At 45.4% G+C, this 22,710-nt stretch overlaps 1 protein-coding gene across 2 annotated transcripts; it reads left to right on the top strand.

Annotated features, from left to right (window-relative positions):
- Positions 1 to 9,068: 9,068 nt before the first annotated feature.
- On the top strand, positions 9,069 to 22,710 carry SKI (SKI proto-oncogene). Of its 2 annotated transcripts, none has more exons than XM_019622520.2 (7): positions 9,069 to 9,378; positions 12,809 to 12,934; positions 13,433 to 13,548; positions 15,113 to 15,378; positions 16,299 to 16,600; positions 18,765 to 18,995; positions 20,784 to 22,710. In XM_019622520.2, exons 1-7 carry the CDS (start codon positions 9,253 to 9,255, stop codon positions 20,970 to 20,972), a joined length of 1,356 nt encoding a protein of 451 aa, XP_019478065.1. In that variant the 5' UTR covers positions 9,069 to 9,252; the 3' UTR covers positions 20,973 to 22,710. The 2 variants fall into 2 exon arrangements, with proteins under 2 accessions (XP_019478065.1, XP_019478067.1); XM_019622522.2 differs by having other exon boundaries at positions 9,086 to 9,378; positions 15,116 to 15,378.

Genomic DNA, 22,710 nt, shown 5'->3' with positions numbered 1-22,710 from the left:
AGATTAAACCCATCCTGAGCATAAAACATAACCTGGATTTTGCTGGGTTTTTATTCTTGTGCCTTCTGCCTTTTAATATGGGGTCAGGAATCAGGTGTGTGTAGGATGGAGAAAGGGAGGAGGTACTTCCTGGGAGTTGGGGATCAAATGAATTTTTAATCTTCTTTCAATCCATCTGCCCTCTTATTAAATTCTCCACCTTCTTTCAAGACGTTATCCAAGTCTGTGCACAAGTCCCTTTACCAGGGTTAAAACACAAGAAGTATCCCATAACAACTGTGGTGGTACCCAACAAAAATCCTTCATCTGTGGATCAGTAGTAGAACTGCATGGAGGAGAAAAAAAAAAAGGGGAGGTGGGTGGGAGAGGAATGAGACAAAAAATCCTTTAAAACTAGAAACCATTTTCAGGGTAGAGTGAAAATTAAGACTTTCAAGGGACTGCCCCATCTTGGGCTGAGTTTTGCTGAAGCGTTTGGAGCCTCCAAGCCTCACAGTGATACCTGGCCACACAGAGAGCTGGGGGTCTTAATTTTTTTTAAAAAATGAGGAAGTTGTGGGGAGAAAAGGCATGTACAAGGCCAAACCCCAGCTCTGCCTGGAACACAGCGAGCCAGCTATCCTGGCAAGTCAGCAGCTAACAAAAGACATGAGAAAGGCAAGAAGACAGAGGGCCCCAACCTATTGTTTTCCTTCTTCTTTCCAAATAATCATGACTTCCCTGACCTCCTGGCTTGTTCCCTCCAATGAGGATTTCAGGACAGCTGCTACCCGAACAGCTGAGCCAGACATTATTTGCCTGGCTTCCCGCAGTTCCTTCCTCCCACTTCAGCAGCAGCAGTGCGAATGATAAACTTCTCTCCCACAGAATTAATCTGTATTTTTTAATAAAGGTTTGGGATTCTATTCTGTGTTTTAAATAACCTTCCTTCCCCCTTCCTGAAATTTGCTGCTTTATCTCCACTGTGCTAGCGCCGTGTTCCATTTTCAGAATCTTGTTTCTGTATAGTAGTGGCTCAGCCTTTTTCTTATGGAAGTTGACTGAACTTTGCCTTGTAGAGAACAGGGTTACCAGGCTGATCTGCACTTTTCAAGCTGAACTTACAGTAGGCAGAATGGTGCATTTATACCAGCAGGCTATTACTTTCTTCCTTGAGAAGACATGGGAAGGCAAAACGTATCTCCACCAGGCCTTTTTTGTCCACTGTTGCTCGATTTCTGCATGGTGTGTCACCTTCTCAGGCCTGCTTTTGCCCTTGAGTTAATAATTCCCATCCAGAGCCTTGCCCTGCTGGGTGGTGATCTTTGTAATACTGCATTGCTCTGCTTCCAGTGCAGGTCTTGGGCTTCGACTGATGTAGGCATATTCCCCTAAACCTTCAAGTTAATCTGTTTTGTTTAGGTCTCATCTGAGAAAAATGGAACAGAGGTATCCGTAAGATGAGATAAGTTAAAGATTTGGTGGTGGAATTGGTAAAATGTAGTTCAGTGTCTTGTTGCTTGTGACTGCTTGTGCTGGCACAGCGTGTGATGCTGGGATATATTGTCTGCTTGCATTTCCACTACCAGTCTGTTACCTTTTGCTGAAATCATATTCAAGAGCATTACACAAGAGAGAGTCTTTTAGTAGACTCATTTCCTTTGTTTTGTCTTGCTTTGTTTTTCGTAGTCATCATCCTTGTCTCTCTGTAGGAACAGTAACTGTGCATGCATCAAGTGCAGGTAGCTCAGTGAGTGCCACAGTCTAGCATGTGGTGTGCATGCATGTTGAGTCATCCAGGAACATTCAGCAGCACTGCAAAGACCAGCAGCACGGGAATTGTTGCCTGTTTCAGAAATCTGTCTTTCTGAAAACGACTGGTGGTTTTGTACCACCCTTCCATCTGGTTTCCCATGCGGGATGCAGCCCTGTGTTATCAGGATCCCTTCTGTGCCTGACCCTCCCTCGTTTCAGCCTCGGCCACTAGAAGATCACCCATCCCTGCTCCAGGTGGCTGCACACCATCTCTTTCCCTGAAGTTTTCTCAGATAAGGTCATTGCACACCGGCTGTGTGAGAACAGGGTTGAGCACAGACCCCGTGCGCCTGCTGTTTGTGTTCCCATCAGCCAGCTCTGATCGTCCTCCTGCCCCAGGGATGGTGCTGTGTTTGCTTTGATAGAGTGAGGGCCTAACTCAGGGTTTGCTGTGACCTAAGACTTTAGGGTCAGGCGTTTATTGCTGATTTATACCACGACTGCACCACAAGTGTAGCACAGTTCTGCTCTTCCCAGAATATGGAAGGCCACAAACAGGGGCTTATGTAAGGTTTTGCTTAGGGTTTGGCTAGGCTGCTAGTGGTGGCTTTTCATTCTCTGCATTATAGGCTTCATCAGTGAACTACAGCTCACACCTGGGACTGAGGATTGAAAGTTTCTGACGAAAAAAAGAAAATAAAATCAGAGACTTTTAAGCCATCATGATACCAGGGCTGAATTTCATTTCACTTGATTCTCGTGATGTGTTTGATGGAATGTCAGAGACTTGTGATGGCACAATTCCCCAAGAAGGAAGAAAGGCAGGCTTAGGCTGTTGCCTTGGAAATCTTGCTTACTTTGCAGTTCGCATGTCAGTTGTGTTGGTGATAAGAAGAGAAAAGCTCATCCCATGGTGCAAAGAAAGGAAAAAAAGGGAAATGGGGGAAGGGAGGTCAGTGCTTGTGGCTCCAAACCTTCTCTGAACTCCTTTCCTCGTGTTTCTGGTCTCAGGCTGCAGGCCAGACTCTATGGTGGTTTGTAATTAAACCCTAATTGTGGAGGTTCTGTGGAGTTCTCATTGCCTACCAGGTCAAACTGAGTCTGGTTTCTATCATGAGATATTTCAGTTCAGTTGCCCCTTGAGGAGGTATGGGAACAGACAGTCCATTCATATTGAACAGATGATGAAGGCTTAAAAAACCGTTTTTGTCTATTAAGCTACAGCTAAGATATTATGAAAACTACTTAATAATGTTCCCTAACATTTATACCACACTATTTTCTTACTTTAATTTTCCAGGCAATTAAAAATAATTGAAAGTTACTGCCAAACCCCCTGAAGATATACTTTTTGTTTCAAATAAGCTTATTTTCATACTTGTGAGGTCACCAGATATTTATTTGACCGTCTTTATAGGGGTCAGACACATTACACACACACAGAAGGATGTGGAATAGAACTCACATTGTAACACAGAAGTGAGAAGTAAGAGGGAAAAAACAGTGCTGGTTGTGCCTGGTGGGTGTTCGTATCCATTACCTGGGCACGACAAACAGAACTCACTGTGTGTGTACCAACCAGGCCCTAAATTCTGCCGTGCACTTAAGCACTTAAAACTGTGCTTAAAGCCTGTTAAGTTCACATAGATGTGAAGGAGAGGTTGCTGTTTCAGAAATCTGTCTTTCTGAAAACGACTGGTGGTTTTGTACCACCCTTCCATCTGGTTTCCCATGCGGGATGCAGCCCTGTGTTATCAGGATCCCTTCTGTGCCTGACCCTCCCTCGTTTCAGCCTCGGCCACTAGAAGATCACCCAGAAGATCTGCTTTGGCAGATCTGGAGGATGACCTGGGGCCAGCAGATGCCCTGGGCAGCCCATGCTGGTGGTGCAGAGCCCATTCTGGCGTCCCAGCCAGCCTCTGTGGCACTGAGGGAGCAGAGACAAAGCAGGAATTGCAGTGGTAGATAGAGGCCGTACGTAGCCAGACCTCTCTAATCTCCCATCCTATTAATAGTCATAGCAGACACAACCCATGTGGCTGCGCAGTCACGCTGCACTGCAATATTGCTTAGCCAGTTCTCCCCCTAAAGGCTTAAAATCTGTCACGTTACACAAGAGCTGAAAGCCTTCTTGTGGTGCCCCAGATTTTCACCTCCTGTCCATCCCGATCCCCTCCCATTTTCCCCTTCAGATTATCTTTTACTGCCTCCTTTGGTTATACAGAATTAAGTTGTTGAAATACATTGTGACTCTACCTATAAACGTCTGCACATATACTAGGGGCATTTCCCTTCAGAGCTCTTACCTGCAGTCAAAAGGTGAGTTTTCTCAGAATTATAAAAAACTGGGTGTTTTTTTTTTGCCAATATGTTGTGTATCAAATGAGGCAATTTGCTAAAGGCTCAGCCTGCCATGTTGATGAGCGTGGTGAGCGCCCCGCTAAAGGACACGAGTCCTTTTCTATCTGTACCACATGGAAAATGCTCCAACTAAAATGAGCTCTGTATGGACTGCTCACCCAGTGGAACAGAAAGGGTTCTGCCAGGCAAAGCCGCTCTGGCAGGAGGATGTGCAGCGTGGGTTTTCTGGGCAGGGTGAGCTGAAGGGCCCTCTGCTCTCTGCCCTCACCCCCCGACTCCACATCTGGTGCCCGCAGCGCGTGATGCTTATTTCTGAAGGCAGCAAAAGAAGCTTTGGAAGTCTAAGACGGTAATTGGTTGTCTGCCTTTATCCTCAGAGCTCTGGGGAGGTTTCAGAAGTAATAACTGTTACTTAAAGTAGATGAGCTTCTTGTGAATTTCTTTGAATTGTAGAGCACGTTAGTTGTCGGGGACTTAAGGAAGCATCTGCCTGTCTGTAGCTTTCAAAACATTTTGTAAGCAAAGAATTAATTTTTTCTATCTTCTGTATATATGGGTGGTGAGAATATAGGCCTCAGAAATTGTGTCTTTATAGAAATGGCCTGTCTTGATGGAAAAGGCACCAAGAAAAAGACCTCCTTCTTGATGAGATTGAATGTGTTCAGGATCTAACTCACCCAAACCCATTTGCACCTGAGCTGTCCTTAACTGTATGATTGCTGCTCAACTCCTTCAGTCAAAAAATGCAGTTGTCTTCATCAGATGCTGCAGGGAGCAGTTCCTGCAGGAACCAGGGAGATAAATGGGGCCTTGCACTGTTTTTTCACCAGGACTAGGGGTTTCCATTGCACTTTGTCTCATCCTTAATAGGATTTGGAACTATTAATCCGTGATCAATGAATTGACAGTCTACTTTCACCCATATGCTTAATGCAGGCTGGGGCATCAGAATGGGCAGGTTGGGCTCTGGGTGAACATCACTGCCACTGCCCAGGAGCGTTACAGCCGACTGCAGGTGTTCTTGTGCTCCGTCCTGTGATGTGACACAGACTGCCTCTTACTCAAAAGTCTGAAGCTTTCCTGAAGCAACCTCCAACAGATTAAACACAAGTGAAAAATAAACCGCTGCAGCCCTTGGGCAGTGCTGCTGTTGTGCAGCCAGAAGAACCCGGGTGTCTCCTACTTCTTATTCTAGTGTATTGCTGGTTCCTGCAACGACACCAAACTGGGTCTGCTGACAGAATGCCTTTTTGAGACGTGGAAGAAGGGCGGGGACACAGAGCAGGTTGTCAGCAAAGGCCCTATAAATAACCACAGGGAAGCACAGACCGCGGTGCAGACGAGCAGGGCTGCGTCTGCTGCGCTCCGCTGGCTCTGCAGCCTTAGAAGTAATTTGTCACGACGTGTCAGACGGCCGGCCCTGGCGCGGGCTGGCAGCAGGCCCTGTCCCCCCGGTGCCACATGCGTGTGCACACGTGCCAGGCGTCTGCAACGGGGCGGCAGAGCGACCCGGCGGGCTGCAGATCCGGGCTTAGTGGGGACGGGGCTGGTGGCCTGCTTTTCCGACTGAATTGTCAGATATGTTGTACAACAAGCGCTGCCTGGTGCTTGGGGCTGTCTGGGAGAAGCTGTGCTGCAAGGACGCTCGATTCTGGCAGGATGGGTCTTTGTACCCAGCGTGTAATATAACACGTCCTACCAACGGCCATAAAACCTATGGCACTGGGGACCCGAATTGAGCACCCGGAGTTGGCTGCTGCCCAGGTGCTGCCAGGAGCTTGGTGCTTTCTGTCAGCCTTCTGTGGGGTTTGGCACCGTCTGGTCTGTCGTGCATCAGCTGGTGTTTGAGAGAGAGCAGTGCCTGGTGGGGCCGGTATTAGTGGAAACCTCAGGGGGAATGCTTGCCCTTTTATGTAACATTTGAAATTAAAATGAGATTCTTGGCGGGCAGAGTGGACATGTCTCTGCAGCGCAGGATCCGAGGCCTTGGAGAGAGCTCGAAGCTGAAACCTCAGTGCAGTTACAGCAAGAGATGCTGATTTCATTTCAAAGAAAACACCAAGAGAAAATTTCATCCACAGAGGGCTTTTTAATTTCCAGAACCATGACCCCACAAACAATTCAGCAAGGACTGGGCAAAGCAAAATCTGTTTGTAGAGGAAATTCTGATTTTCCTTGCTGAATCTGATGGCAAAGCTCCCCTCGGCCTCAGTTACGAGAGGGGCCGGACGCGGGGCTCCTCACAGCTGCCAGCACTGCCTGGTTGTGTGCAGGCACAGCCCTGCTGCGTGCTGCCCTCTGCCAGCCCCTTTCCTCCACTCCCAGGGCGCGCTGCCAGCAGCAGTCAGGGATTGGGGCCCTTTTCCTCTCCAGTCCCGACCTCCTTGCGCCGCTCCCCGTTGCTGGCTTAGCTCAGCTGGGGAAGTGGGAGCTGAAGTTTTTGTTTTGTTTTAAACCACAGGGCAGGGAATTCTTTTCAAGCCATAACTTCTAGTTTCCACTGGAAGGGCAAAACAAGCTCTTAGCCAGTGGAAAAGAGGCTTCCAGTTGCTCTAACCGAGAGCCAAAACCCAAGTACATTGCTTAGCAAATAATCAGCTATCTTTTCAGATGTCTCTTCAAAACAAATAAAAGGAGAAAAGGAAGAGAGAAAATCAGAGCAGTGTTTTTTTCAGTGGCCTTAGCTGCTGATGTAGGGATGCTGACGCTGTGCTCATACCTGGTGTGGGCCTCGTCCTCACTCCCTGTGCCTCCATGGCACCCCGCTTCCCAGCACAAACACTTGGGGATCAGGAACACTTTGAGAAATGGGAAATACCCATTTTGTTGAGCAGCTGCTGAAGAGACTCAAAGAGTGGCTGTGGAAAAACTCAGTGATTGTAGATTTGGAAACTTGTAGGGTTGAAGAAACTGGGTGGCTTCACAGCGTTTGAAGGGAAGAAGTGTTCTCTGAAGACAGTTCTGTGGTACAGAGGATGTTGTTTTGGTTTTCCTTCCTTCCCCTGCCACTCCGAAAATGTTTCCACCTTTCTACCGCTCAGTTCCATATGATTGAATTGTCTCTTCTTCCATTTGACTGTCAGGCCTGCGATTTGCATTTATTTCTTACCAAGCTGTAAGAGGTGGTGAGAAGGGGAGATGGCTGGTTTTGCTGCGAACTTCTCCTTGGGCTCCCGAGTTACCAGCCCAGGGATACTCAGCTTAATTTCTGATGACAAAAACGGGTTATGCTGAATTGCCTAGGGCACAGTGAGTCCTACTGCTTGAGTGGGCATGCTGTGTGCAGACAGCACAGCAGTGTTGTGCTGGGGCTGAGGGCTGCAGCAGTGCTGTGAGGCCCTGCAGAGCTGCCAGGCCTGCCTTGAGGGGTGGGCTGTGTGCTCAGATGGCAGCCGGGGTCTGAAACCAGCATGAGTGGTTTGCTGATGCTCTCTTTAGTGAGGTGTTGTCTGTGTGGTTTTTCTTTGGAAAGATGCAGATAAATCCCAAAATGTTGTCTTCTGCATAGAATGAGTAAGTTATCTTTTATCTGAATTCAGTGTAGTACAGAGAATATGCTGCAGTTAGTTCGGTGTGAGAATAACCCAGTTTCCAGTTGTTTAAGATGAGCATCCTGTATCTCCACGCATTCCTAAGACTCTCTCCCTTTGTCCATAGCACCCTGTCTGACAGCTGCGTTCACCTTGCTGCCAGAGCAGTACGAGCTGCCCTGTGCACAAGGAGATCTCCCTTTGGGATGGGCAGCATGGGGTCAGGGGAAGCTGGGCTCCAGGCAGGCTCACACTCTGTGCTGTGCCTGACAGATGTGCTCTGAAGGGAGGTAAGGTGACTGCTGCCTGTGACTGTGTGTCCCCAAATGGAGGGGCAAAGTGGGAGCATGTGCTTCATCAGAGCAGTGAAAAATGGAAGGTTGGGAAGCCCTCTGGTCTTTTGACTGGAATATTTTTAGTGTCTGGGGTTTTATTCTTGACGCATTTTTTGAAGTGGAACAGAATTAGAGTTGGCTTCCTAGAGGAGACTCAATTGGTAACAAAACTTGGGGTCCCAAGCCTTTCTTTGCGCCTGCTCTGCCCATGTCCTCTACTAAACCACTTGTCTTGTCCAGCTTACCCAAAGAGTAACATTAGACTGATAACAGGTGGTAGGTTGGCCCTTCATAATTGCCACAGCCTCTGGTGCAGGTGTGTTCATTGCAGCAGGGCCTGCACCTGCTCTGTAGGATCGTTGCTGTTTCAGGACTTTGCCTCAATTTTGTGTTCCCTTGGGGTAAAATGTGAGCTGAGGTGGTCCAGAACTGGACAGGAGAAGCACACCAAAGAGCAAGCAGATAACGGTTCAGCAGAGACTCACGGGATCAGTGGGAGACCCTGGGCCCTCAGGCATGGACCTGGTGAGCTCAAGCTGTGCCACAAGCGGGGCATTCTGTGTGCTCACCACCAGCACTGCTCTTTCATTTTTAATGTGTTCTTCTCTTTGGATGTCTGACACGTTTTGAACCCAAGCAGTCTATCTCTGGGGTTTCTCCACATTGTATCAGACCGGCGTCTGGTCTTGTGGTTTGTGCCCCTAATGAGAAAGCTGCTTGATTTTCACAGCCAGGCGAGCATCAGAGGAGGCAGGAAGCCCCACCCTTCCTCCTGGTGTAACCGAACTCAGCTGTTTGCATGAACTCGTAGCAGAAGCGATAGCTTGAACAAATGACAGCATCTATCTATAGATTGAGAGCCCAGTTTTTATTTTGCCTATTCTGGGTTTGCAGGCTTTTTTAGCTGCAGGGTTTTCAGCTGAGATGCTTCTGATTTCCACGAGAGGTAGAAATATGAAATTGAGTTCTTCAGCTTCTAGATATTTCCCAAATTCTTTTTTTTTAAGAGACTGAAATACAGAGTTCTGTGTATTGGGATAGCTTTTGAGGACATCAAATCAATGGTGAGGATGGACAAACCTTTATAAGGATGCTACGTGGGGACTTCTGGTGTGGGAACATCATTTCCAGCCAGTGAGCACAGGAGTCAGCCAGGCTGGGTGGCAGCGAGCCCGTGGTGTTCTGTGAGTGGTTCCACTGACTTGGCCATTCTGCAGGATTTGGCTGGCACTCAGCTCCTTCCCAAGGGAGCACTGTCCTGTTCTCAGTGGTCTTAGCTTATCCCCTAGTGGATGGCAGCTCACAGCACAGAGCGGCCCGAAGATGCGGCAGTCGCTGGGTGCAGCAGAACCAGGAGAGAAGGGCACAGAGAACACGAGCCAGGCACCCAGCCCAGCCCCTGCAGAGCTGGAAATAAGGTAGGGGAAGGCAGCAGATTGCTTCGGGTGTGTATTTTGGTAAATCCACAGGCACCAGCAATCGCATCTGTGAACAGCCCCCATTCACCAAATTGAAGCATTTTTTTCTGGGCCCACCTTTGCGTTCTCTCAACCGCTGAGCTGGCTGTGCCTCCTGGTCAGCCACTTCCACCCCGATAGTGTGTGCCAGGGAAGGCAGTCGGAGAGGTACGGGGTCAGAAATGCTTTCTGCTGGTTTCGTGCTTTGTTACTGTATTACTGAATTGAACCAGAAAATTTGATCTGACATGTCCAACGTGGCCCTGGTTGGCTAGAGGCCAAATTAGGCTGCTTATTATCAGTTTGTCTTAAAAGGGATAACATTGAAGTTCACATGCCCAAGTTTCCCTTTGGAATTTACTTAAAAAAAATAAAATAAAATAAAAAAATTAAGGGATATTATATATCTTTCCATATATTTTTTTCCCTCAAAATGTCATTTGCTTTAGAAAACAACAGTCTGAAAGCTGAAGGAAATGCTTCACATAATATTTCTGGGCCCACTTTGTATCAGTAAGTTTCTTTTGTCTGCGGATTTCAGAAAATGCAGTAACAACACTTTGCCAAATAAAAGCCTGGTTAGTAACAAGTCACCAAGTTGTTTGGAATGGAAAAGAAACCAAGGAAGAAATAAGGAAATATTTCTTCTGGTTTTGCAGGGTTTGGTTTGAAGTTTTTGATGAGTCATTTATGAAAGGTGGCGGAAAGTTGTGTGAAGTGCATCCATGGGATGGTGTGTGCAGTGGGGCAGTGACCCCCTCCTGTGACTGAGGCTTCTGGAGACCCACCTCCATGTTTTATGAACAGCAGCATGGATTGCCTGAGCGTTTCATAGCGTGTGAAAACGAGAATTTTGGCATTGTTGAAATGGAACCCAAAGATTGTTTTAAGCATGTAGTGCAAGATGTGAGATCCGCGTAGACAGAACGGGGCAGAATGGAAAGAAAAGTGTGCGAGGTCATCACAGCAGCTCAGGTGTGACTCTGAGTCCTGCTGGTGAGCTGTGCCACTCAGCACCAGTTTGTTAGCAGTGCTGCTGAGCCCTGCGATGGGAGATGGCAGTGTTGGAGCTGTCTGTGTGCCCTGTTGAGCACCTGTCTCCTCTCCCCGTTTTTTCACCTTGTTTTCATCTCTTTGTGGGGAGGGTAAAACCGATTCCCCCAAGCGCACACTGCTTTACTCCTCGCAGCATCCCACGCTGTCAGATCGGTGCTGGCTCCTGGCAACAAAAGGTTAAGCATCCTTCCCACGTCTGCTGCTTTTTTTGTGCTCGGAGCCCTCCTGAACCTCAGATGTCAGCCTGGATTTAAGAGAAAAGAAGGGTGACGGGGGAGAAAGCTGGAGAGGAGGCACGATTTCTTTAAAAATGCAAATGAGATCATTCTAGTTAAATCTCTCCCCTCCAGCCCGTTCTGAACCCGCCTCTCCCTGAGCCGCTGCTTGACGCTCGGAGCGGGGACGGGTCCGGCTCCAGCTGGGTGGTGCCGAGGGGCACGAAGGCAGCGGGTGGGGGGGAGGAGGCTCTCTGAGCCCCACCACCTGTTGCCGTTCCCATTCCAAGCCCCCTTCCTCCTCCCCGCCCTCCAGCGCTGCTCCCCTCCCCACGCCGCTCACCATCCCCAGTGGATAGGGCCGGGATCGGCAGTCACTTGCCAAATACCTTTCTAATGCTGTCACTAATTCTGCACAGACAGCATCTCTGAAAGCAAGAAACAGATCTGTTCCAGTGCATTGTCCTGTGATTTCTACAAAAAGCATTCAGAAATGCCTTCTCTCGGTTGGGTTAGATGGGAGGTGCCGGAGTCAGCCCTCAGTGAGCCCGAGGCTGTGCTGCAAGAATTCTTTGCAAATCCATCGAAGCTGGCATTTAGCACTGGTACGGGCTAATTTTGTACTTGCGGTTACACATATACACACCCATGTCATTCTACTTCATCTGCTACATATGGAAAGCTGCCCCGAGCTCCAGAGTGCCAGGGAATGTTTTACTAAAACCTCCAGACTTGGTTTGATTATGTTACTGTGCACACTGGGCTATAGAAGCCCTAGGAGTGTGCGTGCTGCCAGATGAACTGGCACGAGCTGGATATTCACACTGCTGCCCTGCTTCCATGCAAGGAGCAGGCTGTTCTCGTACATGTCAGAATTTCCTCCTAATTAAGGTGTGCAGAAGGGATGGAATTGCTCTGGTTTCGCTGGCCTGGAAGTCAGCTGGGAGTCCGGATCAGTGCAGTTTAGCAACACTGCTTCAGTTCCTCGTGTATTCTTTGGGTAAAGTCACCATTTTCAGGTGTGAATAACGATTTGGAGAAGCAGTCTCAGAATTCTCAGCTTAAGATGCCTTGAAAGGACCAGTTTTCAGAAAGCAAGATGCTGACCAGTGAGGTCCTAAGCTTCTATCGCCATCAAATCCTCTCTTTGAAGCATTTTGGGCTCTCAAAATTTTGCCATACAGGTGTGTCTGTAAAAGGAGCATAACTGCTTGTGTGCAAAAACTACAGTGAGATGTTGGGCTGGGAAAACGTAACGCAGAGATGAGCTACTGGTGGTTCTTCAGCCTGGTTCTGCCACCTCACTTAGAACCAGACTGATGGAAACACAGAGCTCAGAACTGCAAAAGGAAAGACAAGAAGATGGAAGAGAAAGCGAGGCAGCGTGTTGCTCTTGTGATTTGTAGCCATGGTGCAGAGCAAGGTCCAGAACCTTCTCCCTCCTTGCCGGCAGACGAGTTTGTACTGGCAGAGCTTCAAGCTGGTGTCCCCAGTGCACCAGTTAAACCAGTAGTTACCAATTCTTTTGCAAGCCACTCTGGGACTATAGGAATTTTATTCCTTCACAGTGTTGAAGGAAAGGGGTTTTGCTTGCCAAAGGGCTTTCTTATGCTTGGGGATGATTTATGGGCCAAGCTGAGCCACTTGTGGAAAAGGCAAAGCAGCTCTTGGCAGCACCCCCAGAATCCACTGCAGCTGTGGGGTAGTGAAGTCATCGGCATAACAACCACTGCAAACAGAATAACAAAGTCTGTTCTGTTCTCGTTTAAAATAATCTTTCCAGTTCAGCAACCACATTAAAACTTACCTTTCTGCATACAAAAATAATAAAAGGCAGATACTTCTTTGCAATATGGTGTGAATGTCTCACATTTCTGCCTGTCACTCCTGTACCACCTACGCTTTACCTGGGTGTTTTAAATGGAGGAATGAAACCACGTTATGTTGTAATTTGTGCCTGTCCCATGTTTTCACTCCTTTGTTGTTCCTAAGAGTTAAAAATGCAGGAAAAAGTGATGTTTCTTACATTCAAATACAAAATTTGCTTTTACTTTATATCTTGTTTCTAAACTGATTGCAGAATTAATAACTGTCTTTGATTTTTTCTGTCTTTATCTCAGGTTCCTTCAGATCCTCCTGCTTCCAAGAAAACCAAAATAGACGACTCTGCTTCCCAATCTCCAGCTTCTACTGAGAAGGAAAAGCAGTCCAGTTGGTTACGGTCCTTATCCAGTTCATCTAATAAGGTGATTGCTGAGTATTTTGTAATCAAATGAGAGTAAAAATCAGCATGTAACATCCCTCTACTAAAACCAGAAGAGTTAATGTGAGAAAGACCTTGCCCAGGCTTTCTAAATTAATCACATTTCTATCCTTTTCCTAGCAAGCATTGAGCTATGCGGTCCTCCCAATTTCCTTGCCATCTTCCAGTGTTCACTGACCTTGATTGTGATGATGGAGTAAGCAATTCCTCCGTGCCTTTGAGGTACAAGAATCCTGAAACTCAGGAGCCTCATGTGGTCTGTGCAAACCACGGATAAGTTGTTGGCAAAGAAAAAAACGTGGGTTTTCACATTGGTAGAGTTACCTCTTCCAGTGGAACCCGCTAAGCCAGTAGGCCTTAGCCAGTGGGGGAGCAGCTTTAGAGATGAGAGAACATGTACTTAACACAATTATTAGTGCTCTGTTGGGATTAATACTTTTTAAAGATGGTTTGTACTTATTTTTGTTCTCCTCTTTCCCAGAGTATTGGCTGTGTCCATCCCCGTCAGCGTCTCTCAGCTTTCCGGCCCTGGTCCCCTGCTGTATCAGCAAATGAGAAAGAGCTCTCAACCCATCTTCCTGCATTGATCCGAGACAGGTAAGGGGCTGAGGGAGGAATGGAGCTGGCAACTGTGGAGAGTAATTGGCGAGCAGGTTGCTTTATGTTTGCTGCATTGCATTGTTTGTTAGTCGATTGAGTTTGTTAGTTGATCAGTTCACCAGTATTGGGATAAAAAGTATTTGCAGCTGCAGTGTTTTAGTTAGTTAGCAGAAAGGAAACAAATATTATTATTGGTGTTGTGTGCATTCATTAATTATGTTTGTTAAATAGACTCCCTTAGGTGGAATGTACCATAAAAATCTGAAATGATGGCTATTTCCATGAACTTGAGATAATTTTGGGGAGCAGTTATCAGAAGTTCTCGGGCTGTTTAAAGAAAGAATGAGTTCCTCTCTTGGGGCATTGGTCAGGGAGCAGCCAGCCATTTCCAGGTGACTGCTGAAGCACTGTGCTGGCTGAAGAGGACAGAGGTGTGAGGGCAGCAGCCTGCCCATCGATGGCTCGTGGGCTGGGGGAGCTCATGGCAGCATGTTGGGCAGGAGAGCCTGGAGGAAACTCTGGCTGTGAGCCCTGTCAGAAAGCAAGCTGATGCTGTTAGCTGCATGATTGAACTGCTGCAAGAGTGGGTCACCATCCGTAGCAGGAGGGGCTGCTGGTGTCACAGAAACCATCAGGGCAGTCACACGTTCCCCTGCCAGCCTTTGTAGCTTTCAGTCTGAAAATCCTTGGTGCCAGATTTCTGCCTCAGGGTAGTGGTTTCTTTGGAAAGTTTGATGGAAGTTGCCAGGTGTTGTAGTGATGCTGGGGCAAAGTGTTTTGCTGCTGTGATGAACAAGCTTCTTAGATGGTGTGGGGGTTAATTTAAATAGGGGAAAAAAAAGGGCTACTTGCCTTTAAACAGAATTTTTAAAGTAGGCTGGGAGAGAAGGGCTGAGCAGGTGTAAGAGTAGGCCTTTGGGCACCTGAAGTCTGGGGAAAAAATACCTAAACTTTTAGCAAGTTCCTGAGTTTTAATAGGTAACTGAAGATACTTTGTATTGTACATGCTGAGTTGAAGATGCAAGGCAATCTTTGATACCTTTTCTGCTACATTCTTTCTATTTGATGTTACAGTATAGCTGTTCTTTAACATAGTTATTTTTTAATGTGGTTTAATGTGCACTCAGATGCATTCTGTGTCAAGAAAGTAAAGATGTACAACGATACACTTTTTGTACTGCTGTGGCCTTTGTAGGGAAGCTTACAAAACATTTGTGGATAGACAGAACTAAAGAAATCCAGTTAGGAACATCAATAATGCACAAAGACTGTGGGGAAACAGCATAATTTTTAGACTCTGGGAGAATTTGGTACTCAGAATATATGGGACGTCAAACATGATCCCTCCTGACCTGGATGGGAGTCAGCAGTATAAATCTCCTCCACATTCAAACGAGTACTTAAGAAATATACAGCCAGATTCTTAGCTGGTGTGAATCAGTGGAACTTCACCATCACTCCAGTCAGAGTCTTGCAGTTTCAGTGTAATGCACAGATCGGGAAGCGTTTTAAAGTCAAGAATATGACTCTTTTCTCCTTCCTTTTTCCTCCCCCTCTCAAGCAGTTTTTACTCCTACAAAAGCTTTGAGAATGCTGTGGCCCCCAATGTGGCACTCGCACCTCCTGCCCAACAGAAAGTTGTGAGCAATCCACCCTGTGCCACAGTGGTGTCCCGGAGCAGCGAGGTGCCCAGCAGCACCGCACAGCCACGGAAAAGGAAACATGCTGCAGAGACCCCAGCTGTCCCAGAGCCAGTGGCCACTGTTACTGCCCCTGAAGAGGATAAGGAATCAGAAGCAGAAATTGAAGTAGAAACTAGGGAGGAATGTAAGTGTGTATCATCTGCCTTCATTTTGTTTTATTTGTGCTCTGTTTTCCTCTGGTTAGCCTCCAGGAGTTAGCTCACAACTCACAACTCTGTTGTGTTCCAGTATGATTCTGGAGGCCTGATACATCAGTGGCACATTAAGATACAGTCTTTGGTAATAATGAAAAGTTTGCAATAGTGAAAAATGAGAATGGAATGTAAGTTGAGGGAGTGATCTCCTGGGGCAGGAACAGAGGTGCATCAACAAAAAGTATCTGAACCACAGGGGTCCACAAACCTAGAGATTCTCATTAAACCAGACAGCCTTTAGTTAAAGCAGGTAAGTGTTGTGCAGAGGTGAACATAACGTGTGTATAGTTCACAGCAAAGTCTTTGTGGGGTATGAACACGTAGCCCACAGCAATGCACACACTTCTAAGCATGGAATTTTATGTCAGCCAGAGAGTGCAGTTGTAGTTTCAGAGCTACATCCATGCACCTCAACACATAAGGCAGGGATCAGGAGTTGGAATGCTCTTAGACAGTACTGACATCTTGGGCCCCTCAGTGAAGGATGAAGATACTGTTGTTGCCTTACCACTGTATCCTTTAGAGAATCCTGCTGCTGATCTCAGTATGTTCAGCCCATACCTGCTGCGTACGGTTTTGGCAAAGTAAGAGGTTCTATCCACTGAATCATGTAGATTTGTGATGTAAGACAAAGTCACAATTCAAGCAAATAAGTTGGTCCTCTAAGATACTCAGGTTTGCATTTTCATCACACTTCAGACATCAAAGTATAAAACAAGTATTTTCTTTCTTCCATTTTTTTATTGATTATTGACTGTCTCCTCTTTAGAAATGGTGCTCAGCATATTTTGAGTTACATTTGTTTTCTACATTTTTTTTTTTATTAATTTTAGATGTTTCTATTTTTCAGTCACCTCCTCCTTATCCTCGCTCTCCTCCCCATCCTTTACTTCATCCAGCTCTGCAAAGGACATGAGCTCACCTGGGATGCAAGCCCCAGTCCCAGTCAACAGTTCATATGAGGTTGCAGCACATTCTGACTCTCACAGCAGTGGGTTGGAAGCTGAGCTGGAGCACCTAAGGCAGGCCCTGGACAGTGGCCTAGATACAAAAGAAGCCAAAGAAAAATTCCTCCATGAAGTTGTTAAAATGAGAGTGAAGCAGGAAGAGAAGCTAAATGCTGCCTTGCAAGCCAAACGCAGCCTACATCAGGTAATGTTGAAGAATAGCTTTCTCTTATCGCTGTCTGCAGATGCTCTTCCAGATAGAAACCATTAAGTTGTCTCATGTTAGAAAGAATTGCCTCATTTTTCCCAAATAGCAACAGCCTTTACTGGAGAACATTTTGTAAATTCAGCTGGGAAACCAAAGTATACAGGAACCATTCTTACTTTTTTTTTAAGCTTGCCACCTGTTTTTGCTTTAGAGTATAAATCCATGGTTACCAAAATCAACATTTTTCTTTTACTGAAAAAAATCTTCTATCCCAGCACAGTTTATTTTATTTTAATTTCACTGAACTAGAAACATCTCTGTCATTTTGGAGCTTTTACTTATAGTTTAAAAGATTTTCAAAAGTTCTGCTATTGCCCAGCTGCTGGAGGAGGGGTTCTTGGGAGACGTTTGCCCAAGCTCTCATGAAGAGAACTGAACTGCAGCTCTCCTCCTTCATCCAGTGGAGAAACTCCTTATTTCTGTAAATCCCAGCTACATCAGGAAGTAGTCAGACAAAGTAGTCAGACAAAAAAAGTTGGAGATAATGTGGCCATTAACAAATCACAGTGGCTGCACAGAATGGTGGGTGAACTTCTATTTTATTTGAGGTAGGGCAGAATTAGGACATAGGAAATGCAAGAGAGCACCAGATTAGAAGCTTTGCCTGTCCTCTTTGAATATTGTTTGTGGATCTGGAACCAAGCTAGAAGTGTAATCCATTAGATAGCTGTGGGGTGTCAGCTGTAAAGCAAGGCCCAGGGGACAGAGCAGTGGTATCTGTACCATGGGTCAAGAGCAGGTGGATGCAGTCTGGCTTTTCTTTGAGGAATGAAACAGAGGACAGCAGCTCAGAGACACAATTTGTGTGCAACATCACTGCTGTATTAAAAACTGGAAAAACAAAACAACTCAGAGTCAAGATTTTCTACTAGCTAGTAAGAGGAAGTGAAAAAGTTAGATTGTAAAGTGTGTAGATAGGATCACAATTAGAGTTGTAATGAAAGTTTACCAACTCAAATTCTTGCAGAGCTTCATTACAGCAGACCTCCCTCTGCTGAATACTTTTATGTGCAGATGGCTTGTTCTGTGCAAGCTGCAGATCAGGTCCTGGAGAAGGGAGACTGAGCACTGTCTTTTCCACAGAGCTGCTTTTTTTGTTCTTCATCACTTTGTGCAAATCAATCACTTCATTCCTTTGCATTTCAGTAAATCTGTTTCATGTTATGCATTTAGAACTAAAAATATTTATAAGTATTTAAGTATATATACTTAAAGCTAACTGCTAAACTTGTTAACTACATACACAGTGTATAGTTAAAGTAAAATGGGGATTATATCAGGTAAGTAAGTGATGAAGCAGCGGAACTGAGCATTGAGGCATTAAATCCAGCACATGGTAGAAGAAGTTATCCTAACCATCCTTTTCCCTTTGGGCAGCTGGGGGTTTCCAGTTCCACATACAGAGCAAATACATCTGCATGCTTCCAGAGGCAGGGCTGAGCTAACAATGGCCTGGATAGGAAGTGAGATTGTCAGAAGAGTGAATTTCCCATGACCCGACTGCAGTGGTACTTAACAGAAACATGCTGCTGTGAGGGTTGTGTCTGACAGGGAGGAAATGCTGCTTCTGGAAAAAAAAAAAAAAGTTTCTAATTTAACCATTCAGGAGACCGGCCTTTGGTCAGCCATGTTTTTCAAAGCATGCTGAGGGACTCATCTTCTAACAACTTTTTGACAACTTCTGAGAGAGGTGGCAGTTCCCAGAGCAAAGCACAGTTTCCACTCAGTTGAAGGTTTTAGCCTAGGGTTTCCTCCCAAGTGCTGTGACAGAGCAGCCTGCTGGCTGGGGGCGAGGAGACGTAGGGCTGCACACCACTTACCTACAGAAGAACAGAATTCCTCTGAGAAAGAATATTCACAATTTGCTGTTTCTCAGGCTTGCCCAAAGTATTCTTGTGGGGGTTGACAAAATGGATCTGCTTATGAATTTCTTCAGCAAGCAGTAAGATTCCTTGTTCAGCTTTGCTGTACACAACGAACATTCACAAATAGCACATATCACAACGTTGTGCCTCTTTGCTGTCTTCAGTTAAATAAGACATTTGCACTAATTCAGCCTCTGCCCCTCAGTTCTCACACGTTTACTGCTTGTGTGTTGTAGGAGCTGGAGTTCCTAAGAGTGGCAAAGAAGGAGAAACTGAGAGAAGCAACGGAGGCAAAGCGCAACTTAAGGAAAGAGATTGAACGTCTGAGAGCTGAGAATGAGAAGAAAATGAAGGAAGCCAACGAGTCTCGGATACGGCTAAAGAGGGAGCTGGAACAAGCCAGGCAGATCCGGGTTTGCGACAAGGGTTGTGAAGCTGGCAGGCTTCGGGCCAAGTACTCTGCCCAGGTAAGACCTCAACACCGACAGCTGACAGCAGGCAAACCCACTGATTGCGCACTTCTCAGCACTAGATTGTGTCTGTATTTTCTCAGATGCCAACGGGCCTCATTTTGTCTAATTTGATGAAGTCCAGCTCTTATCTATATAATGCCTATGTCCCCATCGTGTCAATTTACAACCCTGGTCCTAATTTGAGGCCTTACTAACATGCCTGAACTTCAGTTCAGGTGAGGTCTGCCCTGAACTTTGCACATTTGTCCATTAAAAATTACTGTTTACAGGCAACTAAGACAACAAGACTAAGACATTACTTCAGTTCCACTAATACTCTGCTGGCTGTGCCAATGCTTAGAGATCCGTTTCAGTACAGTACACAATAGGCTGTCACTTCAGGATAGTTCCTGGAATGCAGGAACATGCCATTACATGTAAGGTGTATGCTTAAAGTTTTGAATTAAAAATCCTTCCCTAGTCTTTCTGCACCAGATTCTTATGTAAGAAATTGTTTTACTGTTTATTTAAACCAACCAAAGCCCAGCAGTGACCCAAGAGCTCAGGCTGCGCGTCCTTATATCGCCTTGTTGTGTCTTGCTGTTGCAGGACATGTGGGATGCAAGGCAGTTCGCTGATCAACTTCTGAAATAACCCAGCACAGCAGGCTAAGCTGAGTGTAGAAAGGAAATCCAGGAGGCTGCCATGAGAAACAGCACTGAAAAAGCAATCCACTGCATGCCCTGTCTTCCCCTTCCTCCAAAAAAAAGAATCCCAGTTCCCCAGTAATACATTTCCTACAGAAGAGCATGGTCCCATATTCACAACCCACACCTCACATATAGAAAGCCCCTGGCCTTGATAGAGATTTCAGATGACAGCCTTAAGACCATCTCCTTGCTGCATCATAAATAAGAGGTGTGGGTCAGGAGTTAGCCACAGAAAGTTTCTGGAAAATGGGGCACATTTGCCTAAATTTAAACTGCTACACACAAGAGATATGTACCACTTGCAGCTGCCACACAGCATCATCATACATTCACTTAACTTGCCTACTGTACACACCTGTGTTAATGGTACAGGGAGTTCTTCTAGATCACATTTAACAATAGCTGTGTTTCTGCTGTGCATGCTGGTAGATGCGCACACTTTATGAAGGCATTGCTATGCCCAAAGCACAAGGTACAAATACTTGATGTGGTTACTTTAAAGAAGAAGGAAAAAGGAAAAGAAAAAGCAACAGAAATCAGAAATTTGTCTAACCCAGGCTCTCAATAACGGGAAGGGGAGTGGTTCACTTGTTACCACTGTGAGACACGTCTAACCGGCGACCAGAAGCAGGAAATGATGTGGGCTTCCTCTCTAGCATCACAGGATGTCTCACTGATAAGAGGTGTCCAGACTAAACATAACCAGATTGAGAACTGCTGCTCTGGGCGTTACCTGCAGCTCACTTCCACTTTAGCAGGGAAAAAAAAAAAAGAGAAAAACCAAGGCAACAAGTGCAGATAAGTACAACTCCCTAGACTGAACAGAGCTTTGAAAATCTGCAGGTGTCTCCTTACATTTCCACACGTTTAATAGGAGAGGTTTACAGGTTCCTGTACATGAGGGTACAGCAGCTGGACATTATATAGCTGATACAAAGGATACATCAAAGTATTTAAGAATTTCTAAGCTAAACTGTCTGTGTAATGCACTTGGATAACTGTAGAATACTGCATGAAAAAAAGTAGGGAAAAAGAGAATTGTTTTCCTTACCTCAACTTTGGTAGTTTCATGTCTGGTTTTTCTTTTCTCTAGATTGAGGACCTACAAGTTAAGCTTCAGCACGCAGAGGCTGACAGGGAGCAGCTCCGAGCTGACCTGATGCATGAGAGGGAGGCTCGAGAACACTTGGAAAAAGTAGTCAAGGAACTTCAGGAACAGCTGTGGCCTAAATCAAGCAGTCAATCCAGCAGTGAAAACACAACGAGCAACATTGAGAATTAAAACACCACGTCGTCTAACACAGACAGAATGACATATATGCACAGTAAGGGAGGATGTGTGGGGTACGTGTGTAAGTGCATGTGTGAGTAGTTGTGTCTTAACACACAGATCTATGAATATGGATTCTTATTAGTTGGAAGGCAAATGTTACTCTTTATAACAGAAGCACTGAATTACGCCTCTTTTGTTTTTTTCCAATCCATATAGCACAACATCTTACTGTGCCTATAAAACACAAAGTGTTTATAAACAAAATACTTTTAAGTCCACAGCAAATTTTCTACTGGCAAACTCCAAGCAAGCAGCATCGTCCAACTAGAATCAGAGTAAAAGGCAAGCATGGCAGTGTTTTTATGTTGCCCTTCTGCCTGTTGGAACATTTTGGAATTTAAAAACAAACTTTTCTTATAAGCTATTTAAAGTAATTCATTACACAGACTTGGTATTAAAAAATTAACAAGATTTTTTTATAATGAACCTTTAAAAGCAAAACAAAAACCTTCGATGCACAATTTTTATGACTTGTTAAAGGCTTTGGGATTCTTAATGCAGAAGCCCTTTGGTGATGATGCCATTTCATTAGCAGTTTTCCAGCCGTCTAGGAAGCCATCACAGTTTTAATCCTGTCCTGTGGTTGTATGAGAATTTCAGAGTGCTTTTCAAAGTTGATTTTTTCCTTAGAAACAATCACCTTCATTTCCTGTCCTGAACACAAGAAGAAAGGAAGATGCAGGATTGTAAGGGCGTGGGGGAGGGCAGGAAGAGAAGATGGACGCTTCAGAACTATAAACCCAGCCTTACAGACTTCAGTGTTTCAAATCACACCATATTTTCTAACGACATCTTCATTAATCAATGTGTTCAAAAGACTCGCTTCATCCAAGAGCACTTCAGCTTTAGGAAAAGAAAGAAGTAAAGGAAGGAAATGGATGATCTGTTAAGTTGGTTGAGAAATAAAGCAGAAGATGTGTTTTGAAGTCATTCTGAAATCCTCGCGTCAGCTCTCTGGAAAACTCATCTTTGTTGCACCATCTTACCATAGAATTCAGTATTTACCTACTTTTATTCTGAACTGTTTGTCAGGATTTCTGTGCCCAAGGAGAGTGCAACATCGCATTATTGGATACTACAGAAAAGAAGAACGACATTTTTGCTGCTGTGAATAAGCCTACATCTTTTCTAAAAGAAAAACTTCTGTTTTTAAAAATAGAAATTACTTTAATTTTGGGATCCAAGCCGCAGCCCCGGAATAAAAATGCAGCAAACCATCACTTTGTCTTACTATTATTGTTATTGTCGTCGTCGTTAATTTTTTTTAAACTGCACTTTGTCAGAACATTACTCTGCATTTTATTCCATATTTTGAAAGTTTACAAGTTAAGCATTCTCGATTCTACTCTGCAGATGTTAAAATCATCACCACCATTTCCACCACGCGACACCTCGCACCGTCGTTCCCACGTGTGCAGGAGGAGAACTCAGTGGGTACAGAATGCTACCAAACACAAAGTCAGCAGAGCAGCGTGCTGCTGGTTGGGTTTCACAGCTGTGTCTGTCGAGGCTGGGAAGTGCTCAAATAAGTTGGTGCTTTACTGAATGAGAGAGAAGTTATTTTCACCCACACACACTCACCTCTGATACACTCAAGCTCAGTGAAAAGTTGATCTGGGGCTGCAGTTGTGCCTTCCAGCTCATTTTTCCTCTCAGCATCTTCTATAGGCAATGCTGACATTTAAAA

The sequence above is a fragment of the Meleagris gallopavo genome, chromosome 23, assembly GCF_000146605.3.
Source record: "Meleagris gallopavo isolate NT-WF06-2002-E0010 breed Aviagen turkey brand Nicholas breeding stock chromosome 23, Turkey_5.1, whole genome shotgun sequence".
Classification (NCBI taxonomy): Eukaryota; Metazoa; Chordata; class Aves; order Galliformes; family Phasianidae; genus Meleagris; species Meleagris gallopavo.
Note: the sequence above shows the minus strand (reverse complement) of the source record. Positions and strands in the feature narration are given on the sequence as shown.

What these genes read in the sequence shown, in the direction of transcription:
- SKI (XM_019622520.2), top strand. Translation starts at nt 9,253, where the DNA reads ATGGCAGCTCACAGCACAGAGCGGCCCGAAGATGCGGCAGTCGCTGGG. An exon ending in CCAAACGCAGCCTACATCAG is followed by an intron (nt 16,601 to 18,764) that starts GTAATGTTGAAG and finishes TGTGTGTTGTAG; the next exon opens with GAGCTGGAGTTCCTAAGAGT. An exon ending in GGGCCAAGTACTCTGCCCAG is followed by an intron (nt 18,996 to 20,783) that starts GTAAGACCTCAA and finishes TCTTTTCTCTAG; the next exon opens with ATTGAGGACCTACAAGTTAA.